We start from the raw sequence: 13,760 nt of genomic DNA, 5'->3' as shown, positions 1-13,760 counted from the left end.
TATTAGTATGTTAAAATACAATTTAGAACTTTAGGACCCTTAGATTCTTGCCATTGGCAGATATCTAAAGTTGCAAGTTGTGTCTTTCTCTGTCTTTTAATTATATTAATGAACTCAGAATGAATGACAGAGTTTTGTAGATTATTTATAGTTTCAAAGATCTCCTGAGTCCTTTTGATGCACACTTACTATGCTTCATTTGTTCTCCTAAAAAAATCTCACAGAAAACATTTTGAATAGTTTTTGAATACTGCAACATTTTGGTAAGAAAATGTACAGCTGAAGCAGATAAGATAAAAGGATAATATTTACAGTGGATGGGGTATCAAGTATTGCATTTGCTGTTTCTCAATTGACGCATTGTATTAAGCAAATTCATTTTTGCAGTGTCTCAAATGTCTTCTTTTCAGTGTACAATGAGAAGTTGTATTTTCTTTTCATGAAATAAATCACAATATAATTTCTCAATTCCCACTTTTTCCCATCCCATAGGCCATAGTTTTGTATTCTCCTGTCTCTCTCTTCATCCTAAAACCAAAAAGAACCAAAAACTCCAAATAAAAACGCGCAATGAAAAAACCCCAACCCTTCTGTAAAAGGTTTATTTTATGAGCTGATAATTTTAACATATTCAGGGAATATAATTTTTTTTCTCAGATTTAAAAATAAAGTTAAGTAGCAATACCTTTGTCAAAGACCAAGTTGATAGTGACAAATGAGACTCAAGTAAAATATGGAACTCCATGTCATCCTGTCTGTCCTCCTGTTAATGCAGAAATGTTTCTCAAAGGGTATATTAAATAATAAATCCCATTTGGCTTTAATAATTTTAGTAGTGTAATTCCTACTCCTTCTCTTCTGGGATCATAGCATAGCACAGGAAATCTCCTAGGACCTAATTCTGCCAGTTTTACCCTGAACAGTCATTTAATCCACCATAATCCCATGGAAATAATTTTAGGGATTTGTAAAGGAAGGTGCTAGTCAAAATGAAAGATATGTCCTATACAAACAAGTTATGATTGCTATTTTTAACTTTCTAAAATAATTTTACTTCTAATGTGTACTCTTAATTCAAAATGTGTTGTGGGAAGAGGAGGAAGACAGGTTATTCACTTTGATTATTTACAAATCTTCATAGTTTTCACTTTTGCAAGTCATAGGTAATCAAGGTGATGTAATTTCTCTTACAAATCACTGCTCTTCCCTGCTTATTGATTGGTCAAACATTATACTTCTCTGGTTAAGGTTTCTTCTTCTGTGTGTGGAAATCTGAAGGAAAAAGAACTACCTCAGTCATTTCCAAAATTGAGAAAAAATAAGGGGAATTTTTCCCACTTATTGTTCCATTAAACATGTCTGTGAAGAATTTCCACAATTTGAAGCAGTTTGTGTGCTGATTATCAGCAAATTCTGTGACTGTCAACCCATTCAGATCTGACCTATTTAAAATACTAAACCTATTAAAAAACCTATTGAGTCCCTAAGCAGTAAATTTCAACACATTAGCATAATTTTCCTGGTGTACTGTTAATATGTGTGTAAGTGCAATGGTAATTCTCCACACAGAGCATGGTGCAACTTGAGTAGAAATATTTACAATTTCTTTTCTAGGGGAATACTTGTTGGCTTTGAAGCAGGAGACCAGAACAGGAGACAAGATAAGATAATTATATTTGCATTTCTCACTTTTACTAGTCATTAAATGCTGATCTTATTTCATTTGACAAGGCAAGCAAGATACAGTCTCCCATTTTATAAATGTTGCATGGGCATTTTTCATTTTTTACCCATACTACTGAAATGAAGATACTCATTCAGGATTCTTTAGAGGATCTGTTTATTGTATTCCTTTTCAAAGCCAAATAAACCTCATTGACAAAATTCTGCTTTGTAGAATTTCTAGCTTTGGAACATCAGTATATTTACCTATAATGTACAGAGAAGAAGATATCCTCAAGTCATGATCCTATTTCACCAGGGGGGTTTCTGGAAGAAACAAATGTGTTAAATACTCAATTAATTCTGTTGACATTTTGGTTCCAAAACCCAGACAATCTACTTTCTTCTTTCAGGCTTGAGTCCTTGCTCATAGTTTTCCTGAATATAGTGTGTAATTACTTTTAAATTGCTACAGTGATTTCCTTCAAGAACACCTGGTGGATGATGCCTCATATTTATCTGTCCCTGTAGGGACAGATAAATATGAGGTATTCCCCTGTAGGGGACGTGTGGGCAGAATTACACTTCACCTATATAAGCATTCCTGTTCTGCACTACTCCAATATATAAGATATTTTCTCAGATGAACTTAATATCTCTGTCCATCTTAAATACAGATTAGAGATTCTGAGTTTTCTAAAATAGAAAATTTGCTTGGAAACAATAGGTATTTGCATTTTCAACAGCTATTTCATTTTAATTTTACTTGAATATCTAGTCCATCAAAACATAATCTCTCCTTTCAGAGGCTTTCTTCTCAAAGCCTTATTAGCCATGAATCAAATACTGCATTATTTCCTCACACAAATAACAACTGAAGTCATTAGTGGAAGACAAAGCATCAGAATGAAAAGAAAGATTGGAAGGACAGCAAGTTAGAAGGTTAAAAATAACCATGGAAAACAGTATAGCTACCTGTGATAAATTACTAGAGCGGAGCTTGGAATCTGGCCTTCTCCTTCCACAAAATTAAGAAAGCTTGGCAAGACCTTTTAGCTGCAGAACTAGTTAAAAGTGGTCCTGTGCTTTTATTCTGAAAGAGTGCTAAAGCACAGAAATGCTGGCTTTACCTTTCTTTTTCATTATTATGAACTGTATTTTTCCATTTCATAATTTTTCAGCCATAGGGCCTTCAAAATAGCTTTTCATTTAATTAAATCAAATCAATTTAAATTAAATAATGTGTCTTCTTTTGAGGAAATTTATTTAATTATACATGGTTTTAAAATATTAATTACTTGTGGCCCATATTTTAAAGGAGTAACTGGCATTGGCCATAGATTGATTATTTCCTAGTCCTACTTTCTGTCCCAGGAAATCCAGAATTCAGTTGGATCTTGCAGCCTACCCCGAAACACAGGGAGACATAAAATTAACCCATTTGTCTGTTGATAAAACTAGATTAAATAAAAAGGGAAAAAAAGTGTTTCTGGATGACTTATCTTGGGCCCAGAAAATAACCTGCTTGACTGCTGTCATCCAGACTTAGTTCAATCAAAACTTACCTCTGGAGTGTAGTTTTGTTACAAGCAATAATGAATGACCTAAGGGTGTAAGAAAGACAGAATTGTAGGTAGATAAAAATCAATTAGATCTATTTTGTTAATTTTGAATTACTTTAGATGTGGCTGATACAAAACCGACTGGCTTCTGACCTACTGTGTTTCCAGCATAGCAGTTTCAGATTTGTAGAAGCCGATACGTGAGCAGACATTGGCACTGTCTTGCTTGGTGAGGACAGAAAGTTCCTTCTTCAAATATCCATGGTAAAATGGGGTCCATCCTAATACTAGTGCAGAATTTGTTTTGTCTGGAGTGTCTGTGAGAGCCAGTCTTGGACTCACACTTGAAGGAGCAAACGGAGGTCAACATGCTGAACATGTGAGTCTAATGAAGACTTTATTTCACTTAATGCTGGATCAGCATCTATCAGAAGTCATGTGAATATTCCAATTCCTGTCAGAGGACTAGGCCAGTCACTGCTGTTGTTTATTCAATTTCAGATTTCACATGGATTGGGAATTTTCTGACTCTCTCTGCTGAGGATACATGAGAAAATCATGTTTTATTTGAAGTAAAGGGGAGATGAGTAAAGCTTCTAAGTGTTATTGGGAAGAGCTAAATAAGATAAATAAATAATCATTATTTGTATATTAGAAATATAAGATATGTAAAAAAAAATAATGCTTGCATGATTACTTCATCAATTGAATTGTTCATTAATAGTGGGATTCTTTCAGTAATAGGGTAAACTGTCCCTCATGCCATAATGAAAAGAAAATTAAATTAAACTATTTCCATTTTTACATGCAAAGAGTGCCCAGAAGCAAACATGTTTCATTGTAGTTATTACCTCCTTCCTGATCCAGTTATATCCTTTATACTGCATTGTATTCAGAAACAAATTAAAATAATTTAATTGAGATTTTCAAAGTCAAACACATGGAAGTTAGGAACAAATAGAGGTGGACCTTAATTTTTGTCCTGTGTGCTTGAATGTACTAGGATCCTGTGGAAATGCTCATAAGGTAGGAACTTACTACCCTGTACCACAAGCTTTTATAATGTTGAATTTCAGGACAATTTCTTAACACTTGGTCCTTCAGGAAAATAGTAAACATTTCCTGTGTGCAATTTAAGTCTTCTTGTCCTATAGACCACGTTGCTTTCACATATATAACAACAATATTACATCTGCCATCTAAGTATCTGAACCAAAGGACTATCCTAGAAACCAAAGAAAGATGGTCAGAAAAAAGTCAGTTTGTCCTCAGGTTCTTTTTTTCTGACCTGAGATTTAAATGATCTCTACCTTCCCAAAATCTGGATACTAACTAACTGTGACCTATGGCATTTGGAAAGACCACGTTGTTCCTTTTATACCTTGCTGCTCTCCCTTTGAGTTTCTAGTTTAAAAGGCATAGTTTCTATTGCTTGATTGGAAATACAAATTGAATTCCTAAATGATGTCTTTGGCAGTGCTTGACATACAGGAACCATTTTCTAGTAGTACAGGGACTAGGGAAAAATGTTGGCAATTTAACTGTTTGCACTTTAGAAGAAGCTCAAAACATCATGGAGAAAATGGCATCTCTGTAATAGAGAATCTCCATGCAAAACACAGAAAACTTTCATACTAGAACTATGAGGACAGGGTCTAACTACAAGGTTCATGGTTAGTGTCCCAAGAAACATTGCAGTAAACTGTTAAAAAAGTTACTGCATTCTTATTTACTGCTTTCTAGAGAGAGATGGGAAAATAAGGTTCACTGTTAGGCTGAATAGCAGAGGAAAAAAGGCATCACTGCTAAAAATGGTATTAAAAAAGAAAAGAAACTTTTTTTCTTTAAGTCCTGCTGGTAGATATACCTGACAACATTCCTTTAATTTCTCTGGAGTGCTTCTTAAAATAGAATTCTTAGTTTGTACAAATGGTGAGAATTCTGTAGTTTCTTGGCTTTCACCTTATTTACAAACATAAAATATATGCTCTGGGAAGAAAAGGGCAAGAATGCTGTCACTAATGTCTTTGTGTATTTCACTCAGATATCTAAATTAACAACTCGAATTTATTGCAGTGTTAATAAGGCTTCCATGTGATTTCAGTTGTAACACATCATTGACTTTTTTTTTGATGTCTCTTACATTCTGTGAGTCTCTGTTTCACCCCAGCTACCTCTTCCTGCTCCTGCATCACTTCTGTTCTGGCATGGGCACTTGTGCAGCTGTGCAGAAATCAAGAGTGGGAAACTGACTTCTCTGAAATTACAACCATTCATATAATTTTTTCTTCTATGCAATCACACAGCTTTTCCAGGTGAACACAGGGTACTGCACCCAGCTCAGCAGAGGAGAGTAAGGGGCAGTTATTCAAATTACCACTGGGGGCACCTGGTGCACAGCTAAAGAATTCTGATTTCCTAGCTTTGTAAAGTCAAAATGTGCCAATAACGTACTGTTTGTTATTAGCACTAATTTATGATATACCGAAATGATCTTGATATTACTTCTAGAGGCTCAATAAAAATAGATATTTTTCCACACAGAAATTTTGAATTATTCACTAACTTTGAACATTGTCTAATGCCTAACACTTAATTTCAGTAGTCAAAAAATAGTTTTTCTCAAACTAAGATCAGCATTTTGTTTAGTATTGCATATAAATTTTAAAACTCCCTAAACCCTCTTTTGTTAAATGTTCAGAAAATGCTAATTTATAAAATCTCTGGTTAGAAGAATCTATTTTCCACTACATTTCAAGTTTATTACATTATTTTCATAATTGATTTCTAAATTAATTTATCTTAATTAAAGAAGATTTGGTACACTAATTCTTATCTTTTCATTAAATGGCAACACTAAAATTTTCAGTGTGTGGTGTACAGTTTATTCACCATGATAATGGTATGATGTGAAGATTCCTTTTCTGTGAGAATGTTTTACGGAATAATCTGTCAAATTGTCTTGCTTCCATTTATTTCACATGCATTGAAAATCTTTAAAACTAACCGCTTGTGATTTTTCATGGAGCTTCTGTACCAATGCAGCCAGCATAACAAATATAATTACCCCTGATCTTTCAGCATTCTAATTCCTGCACTCTAATTTTATGACTACTTAAAAAAAAAGAATAGAATAGCATTTCAATGATTTTTTAAGCAACATAGAAATTTATGTCAACAATAAGGTATTATGAGGAATGATAATAAGATGTATCTTACCTTCCTCATTCAAGTTTGAATTACCTTGCTGTTATTAACCAAAATGATACTGTGCAAAGAAACAAAAATAATGAAGAAAATATTGCCCAGTATAATGGAAAATAAATTGAAATTATCAGTTCAGAATGCTAAATGACATTAACAGTTTATCACTATTTACCTGTGAGAATGAGATTAGAATATTTATGAATCCAGACAGAATGGAAGCTCGGGGTTTTTTTATGAATTGTTGCATTCTGAACAGATTAATGTCAGCTGGATCATTGAAAATCTAATCTAGTTGTTAGAAATACCCATTTCAAATGCATATCCTTGTATCTATTTTGATGCTGTGTTGAAAAACTTTATATAACTTCTAGTGTATAAAGAACTTCAAATCAGTATTTAAAACATTGCAAATAAAAGTTTAGAACAACAGAAAAAGAAACAGGTAAAGAGAGGGTAGTTCAGTATGTTTGTTACTATAATTTCCAATATGCTTATTACTATAATGATTTCATGTTTTTCCAGTTATACTGCTGTTTGAAAAAAAATATTAAAAAAGCAGGATGGAACCCTAGCCTTTTCTAGATTGTAGTCGTGACATTGCAGTTGGCACTATATAATCAAACTTCTTTCAAAGAATAGCTCCTCATGAAATGGACTTCAGTTTTAAAATGGTGCATTCTTTCCTGGATCTTTGGCAGTATGAAACTGCATCTTTCAAAAATAATCTGCTCTGTGTTGATGCAGCAAGCTAATAAGAGCAAATAAAAGTTCTGTTTATGAAAGCATATGGCAACACTTATTTTTGTAAGATAGCAAAACTTACTATGAGGTTCATATATAAATAAAAACTTAATTCAAGGAAAATATGAACACTTGAGAGGAAATAAAACACGGAGCAGCTTTGATTTATAAAATCTGATAAAATATTATTTATATTGAAAATGTGGAAATGGGAACAATTTCCCTTCCTTTCTTCATGATTCATATACATTTATATGTTCCTGAATAAATGATCAGTATGTATCTTCTAATAACCACTCACCTATTAATAAAACAGATATGATATGCAAGTTGAACTAATAATTTATTTTCATGGCACAAAATCTTTTTGCACTTAACAGTTAAATTAGTGAGATGTACTAGGACTTGAAGATTGGAAAACAGAACCTAAATAAGGAAAAGCTGGAAAAGAGGCTGCTGAGACTAAATGCTTCAAAAATCTTGGTGCATATTTCCATCCACCTGTGACATGGTGATTATTTTGTTTAAAGAACAAGCAAACTTGCACAGTGGATTGTACACATGGCCCCCATTAAATGATATCTTCACTACTATGATTTCATAGCATTTCCTGTTCCAGTGCTGCAGGCTGCCTTGTTACCAGATGCCAGTGGATATTTAGACCCATAGGAGCAGGCCAGATGAATAAGGTAGGCTAGTTCAATTTCAGGATTGCAATCTGTATTGAAAGGTTTATATATTTAGGATAAAAATATGGAAAAAATACAGAATTATTAGAAGGGAAAAGTGGCAGTGAAAAAAGGGGTTAAAATAAATGGGTAGTGGGTAGAATTTAAAAACAATTTTTTCTCCAAAAATTTGCTTTGTTTTAAAAACACATCTATTATAAGGGTTATTCTCATTAATTTCTTTATAATAGTCACAGGTCTGGTTTATAATATTTTGAAAAAAAATTCAAGTTTTCCTATTTTTATAGTTGAATAGTGCACTGAAGAGAGGGATTTACTCCTATGTTATTAGGTTATTGATATTGCAAAATGTAGTAAAGGGCATAATGGAAGGAAGAATATCAAACATATATTTTATCCACGATCTTCTTCAAAAATGCATTTTATCTATGTCAGTTTGTCTATAACTTCTTTTAACAGGAATTAGATTACAGCAACTTGTATGGGAGTTTATTTGGAGTACTTGCTCCAAAACCAAAAGGCAAAGATTATAATGCAGTTAGAAGTCATTGACTGCAAGAAATTAAAAAGATATTTGTTCTTTGCCTTACAACAGAAGTAATCTCTTTTATACTGGAAGAGGCTGAAGGGGTTCATGTTCTTTGGAGATGAAAGTTCATTGGATTAGTTGTCAATTCAGCTTCACAGTATCCAGCTACCAAAGCCAGGCATTCAGCAGGAGTCCAGTGGCAGAGGAACACAAATGGTTTCCTTTTCAGTGCAGCCCCTATCTCTCACAGGCTTTTCCAAGTTACCAGATATATACAGTAAATTGTCAGTTCTAACATCTCCTGGATCTTAATCTTTCTTTTTTAACATGAACTTAGAGGCCAAAAACTTAACTGAAATTTCATATAAATCATGACTTCATACTTCATGTAGCTACAGTGATATTGGATAAGTGAGGATGCAAAAGAGAGCTGGGCTTTGCCCCTTGCCTACCTATAGCACATCTCTTGGTAAAGTGTAGAGTAATGCTGTCATGTTAGTGTATATGACCCACTCCAGAATCCTCTCCATACTTACACAACCATAGTGAAGACTGCTCAGCCCTGTTGCTTTAGAGCTCCTGAAGCAGTTACTTGCAGGTCTGTAGCTTACTCTGAAGCAAACCACATCCCCAGTCTACTCTTTGGTGTATACTACAATTCCTCACCTTCACCTTACCTAGTCTGGTACACACTCCTTAACTCATGTAACACAGTTCAGACATCTATTAAAGAATGAACTGGACTCCAGCAATCTCTGCTCCTGTCCATGTGCTGTACAGAGAACTATCACAGAGATATGTAATATATCACAGAGATAATGTAATATGGCCACAGTTGCTCAGATTAAGCATTTTCAAAGTGATGACATTAAAAAAAATTAGAATGCTCTTTCACTTAAGGAAGCTTTTAATCATAACAGGGAGAGCAAAAGGAGCAATTTAGACATAAAATCAAGGAAAAAAATGCTAGCTGAGGGCTGTAGTTCACTTAGGGAAGGAACCTGAGAGTTATATGTGATACAGACAAGCAGAGACATTACCAAGTGCCTTGTGGTCTAGACCTTAATGGAAACAAAAAATGAGTTTGCAGATACACTGTCTTCTTTCTACCTGAGAGGGAATTAGTGAGGGAAGGATGTATAAGTAAAGAAGGAGTCTGAGGAGTCTATAAGTAAAGAAGGATCTATAACTAAAGAAGGATCTATAAGTAAAGAAGGAGTCTAAAAAAGGGATAAGAATGCTTTGGGATTCTTGAAGGTAAGAGGAAACAAATTTGAGGAGTCAAATTCCAGATCTAAAAACGTCAGTGGCAACATTCCCATTTACTTCATTAGGAGTCAGTATGAACAGAAATATGAACAGAATATGAATAAAGGAAGATTTCTCCAGTTTTGTGATGCAGCATCTTATGTTTATGTAAAGTCTGTCTCCCACAGGGAAGAGCTTTAGAAACTTCATACAGTAAATAGAGTTCACATTTCTCTGAAATGCAAGAGCATCAAAGATGAAAGGTTTAAACTTTTCAACACAGCAATCCAACAATACATAATTGTTTGCTACAGAAAACACAAAGTTGTTTCAATGACATATTTTGAGAACAGTGGAAATGTCCTTAATAAACTCAAGTGATCACCTTTGAAAGTCTGCTTTTGAAACAGTTCATGAGCTAATGCTGTAATTTACATTGCTATAACAGCAGATTCAGGGAGAAAAAGGTCTCCTGAATGTCAACATCTCTTCCTTTATCATGCTTTTTTCCTTCAAAGGATATGATTGCACTTTATTTATTTATTTATTTATTTATTTATTTATAGTTTAGTGTCTAATCATACCTGGAGCTCCTAGAGCCAGTACGAAAATAGAGTTGTGCCACTTACAAGAAATTTTGTTTTTAAGATAAGTTATTAAGTCCCACAAACTGTCCTGATTTAATGAAAAGTTAGTAGGTGCGTTATCTTACTGATTTTTTAATGTACTGTTATTACTTATTGGTACATTTGGATTAAAAATGTACTCAACCTAATTTCTGCTAGGAAAGCTATTTTTGATTACACTTATACTCACAGATACATTTATTATGCTTTCTGAAATCTTGAATATAGCTGTTTGAGAAAAGTTACAAAGCCGTAAGTGGCTTATATTTAGTGTTAACTATTTGGCTAAAAAGGAAATGTTGTGGTTGGTCTTCTTTGATTGTAGCTGTACCCCACCAAGTGTTGCAGAAAAGCTCCTGAAGATGTTTGCTATAGAATTTAAGGAGTTTTTGAACATCCACATTCTTCCACTCAGAGAACTGTTAAAACTCAAAACCAGTTCAAGAACTGGTAAAGCTAAAAAGGCAACCAACCACTGAGCATGACAGTAAATAGAGCATGTCTGAGAAACACTTCTTAAGGAAATAATACCACTGGGATTTTAAATGTGTAAATTCTTTATTTAGCTATAGTTTACTCTAAATATGATTATGTAAGTATTAAATATATATGTAAACTAGGTATACTTTTGTAAGTGAAGATATAATTTTGTTTCTCTTTTCTACAAAACTATAAAATTACTGCATCCCTTTTCTTCAATGAGAGATGGTTTAATCTTAAAATTTGTACTTAAATTGAAATGAAATTATTCTAGGAAGTTTTTGGTAATGACTTCTGACTTTGAAGGAGAAACCTACTACTTTTAAGAAAATAGATGTAATGGATTTTTTTCAAAAGGCTGTTAATTGGAAATATTTTTTTCCCTGCATTTATATACTTGAAGGTGAATCTCATTTTCTGAAGGAAGAAATAGCAAAAATTACAGAAAAAATCCCTGTGTTTTTTTCAATAAAATATTTGCAACCCATATAGGCATTCATAACCATTTTACTGAATACAATTTTTAAAAAATTGTATTTGACAGGATGTTGTGAATTCCAAATGTACGTTTATACAGATTATGCCAGAATGACACTTTTAAATATTAATTAGCTGTTCAAACATGTTGCATATCAAAGCACATCTGGTCTGTGGCAAAATGTGAAAAGAAATGGCACATCAGCTTTTAAGATACATTGATAGGGTCACATAGATCAGCTTGTTCCTATCTCTACTCAGGGAGTTTCATCAGCATCTCACTTTTTATGACATAGTTTGCATTTTAGGAGACACTATAGTGTATGCTGACATGCCAAAATTTTCTCAACAAAAAGTTGTTATCTGAGTGGTGAAGTAGAGCTTCAGGACTGGAATATCTAGAGCTTTTTGTTCCTGTCCCCAGGGGCTTTAAACTTGAATCCTCATGAGAGTCTGAGAGTTCTCAAGCACGGAGCACACAGGCACGATGTCCTTCTGGTAAAGCTGTGCCACTGCACAGCCAGCAGTGTGAGGTGCAAAGGGCAAAACTGAAATCAAGGAACAGAAGTCCTGGTAGTTCTGCAGGATAATACAACTGTTCCTGGGGGGATGGAAAAACTGGGGGTTTGTTTCTGTTCCCATTATGACTTTTTAGTCTGTTGACCCTCACTGGAGGCCAGGCACCCACCAGAGCCACTCTATCACTCCCCTAAGCAGGTGGACAGGGGAGATAAATATAATGAAGGGTTCATCAACTGAGATAAGGACAGAGAGAGAAGTCACTCACCAAATACCATCATGGGCAAACCGGGCTAAACTTAGACATATTAATTAAATTTATTACTAACAAAATCAGAGCATGATAATGAGTAGTAAAATATACCTTAAAAACACTTTCCCCCTTTCTTCTCCCTAGCTCAACCTCCTCCCCCAGTGGCAGAGAGAGACAGGCAATGGGGATTATGGTTCATGACCTGAGGCTTCTCCTGCAGATCAGGGAGAGGAGTCCTTCCCCTGCTGCACCGTGGGGTCCCTGCCACAAGCAGCAGCTCTCTGCAAACTGCTGCAATGTGAGTCCGTCCCACAAGTCCTCCCAAAACTGCTGCAGCATGGGTCCCTCTCCCATGGGGTGCAGTCCTTCAGGCACAGCCTGCTCCATGTGGGTCCCTTCACAGGGTCACAATCCTGCCAGCAAACCTGCTCCAGTGTGTGGGCTCCTCTCTCCACGGGTCTGCAGGACCCTGCCCAGCACAGGGGGGGTCACAGCCTCCTCCTCCCAGGCACACACCTGCCCTGGTGTGGGTGTCCTCCATGGGCTGAGGGTGGATCTCTGTATCCCCAGGGACCTCCATGGGCTGCAGGGACGCAGCTGCCTCACCATGGGCTGGCTGCACCAGGGGCTGCAGGGGAATCTCAGCTCTGGCACCTGCAGCACCTCCTGCCCCTCCTTCTGCACTGACCTTGGTGTCTGCAGAGCTGTTCCTCTCACATGTTCTCACCCCACAATGACTTTTTTCCCTTCTTAACAATGTTATCACGGAGGCATTACTGTCATTTCTTATCAGCCCAGCCTTGGCCAGCAGGGTCTATCCTGGAGCTGTCAGGGATTGGCCTCTGCCAGACATGGGGGAAGCTCCTGGAGCTTCTCACAGACACCACCCCTGTAGAACCCCTGCTATCAAAGTTTGGCCATGCAAACCCAATACAGTCTGGTTCATCCAAAAGCTCCTGCATGCAGTGCATAAAAGCACACATTAGACACTTTTGTTGTAGATCAGATGAACCACACACTTGTCTGAGAGGTGCCCTCTTTGACCCTAGTCCATGTAATTTTAATCGTGATTTAAACCCCTGTCCAATTTAAGGTCGTGATTAGTAGGTCCCCTAAAACCATATCAATTCCCTTAATCCTTTCACTTCCTTAGATCTGTAGTTGTTTTCAGGACAGGTAAAACAATTTAAAGTGAAAGCAGCTTTTCATGTGCAATGGAATTGCTGTTTTACAGTGATTTTTTCATATCTGGAAGTCCTCATAATATATGAAACTGGAAAATGAAAGAAATGTAGGTAAAGACCTATCTGGAATACTATGTAATACTTTGGGGAAAAGTGGTAAGTGACAAAGCAGGTTTTGAGATAATATCTTCCAAGATGATTTGATACAAGCAGATAATTTATGAAATATCTTTATTATGGAAGAGTCAAAATTAGGTGCTCAGATACTAGAAATAAAAAAACCCTACCTTTAAATAAATATTTCTTTTTAAATGAGACTATTCAACATGAAGTGCTAAGAAATTGATATAAATTAACATAAATTTTTTCTGATCATTCACTGAGATTATAAAAATTCCCTTGTGGCCATAGATAGAATTAGAGAAGCAAGAGTGTTATTGACAAGGACAAAAATGAAAGAAAAATAGTTCCTTTACAAAATTCAGCAATACTAGTGCATAGCAGAAAACCTTCAGATTCTCATAGCTAATTAGCTACTACATCAATAAACTGTCCAACAGTAAATAATACAGACAGTCTATAT

At 35.3% G+C, this 13,760-nt stretch overlaps 1 protein-coding gene across 11 annotated transcripts in view; it reads left to right on the top strand.

Moving 5' to 3' along the window:
• Window positions 1-13,760, top strand: part of GPC5 (glypican 5) — a 609,707-nt gene that overhangs the window by 342,130 nt on the left and 253,817 nt on the right. Inside the window, exon 8 of one of the 11 annotated variants that reach the window (XM_077173569.1) lies at window positions 10,205-10,224. The exons of 9 other annotated variants lie outside the window; for them this stretch is intronic. In XM_077173569.1, the coding sequence (XP_077029684.1) occupies window positions 10,205-10,209 (5 nt within the window). In that variant the 3' untranslated portion in view covers window positions 10,210-10,224. Of the gene's footprint in view, window positions 1-1,614; window positions 1,843-10,204; window positions 10,225-13,760 lie in introns of those variants that run through there. One more of the 11 variants, XM_077173564.1, reaches the window with a different exon arrangement.

The sequence above is a fragment of the Agelaius phoeniceus genome, chromosome 2, assembly GCF_051311805.1.
Source record: "Agelaius phoeniceus isolate bAgePho1 chromosome 2, bAgePho1.hap1, whole genome shotgun sequence".
Taxonomy (NCBI): domain Eukaryota; kingdom Metazoa; phylum Chordata; class Aves; order Passeriformes; family Icteridae; genus Agelaius; species Agelaius phoeniceus.
Note: the sequence above shows the minus strand (reverse complement) of the source record. Positions and strands in the feature narration are given on the sequence as shown.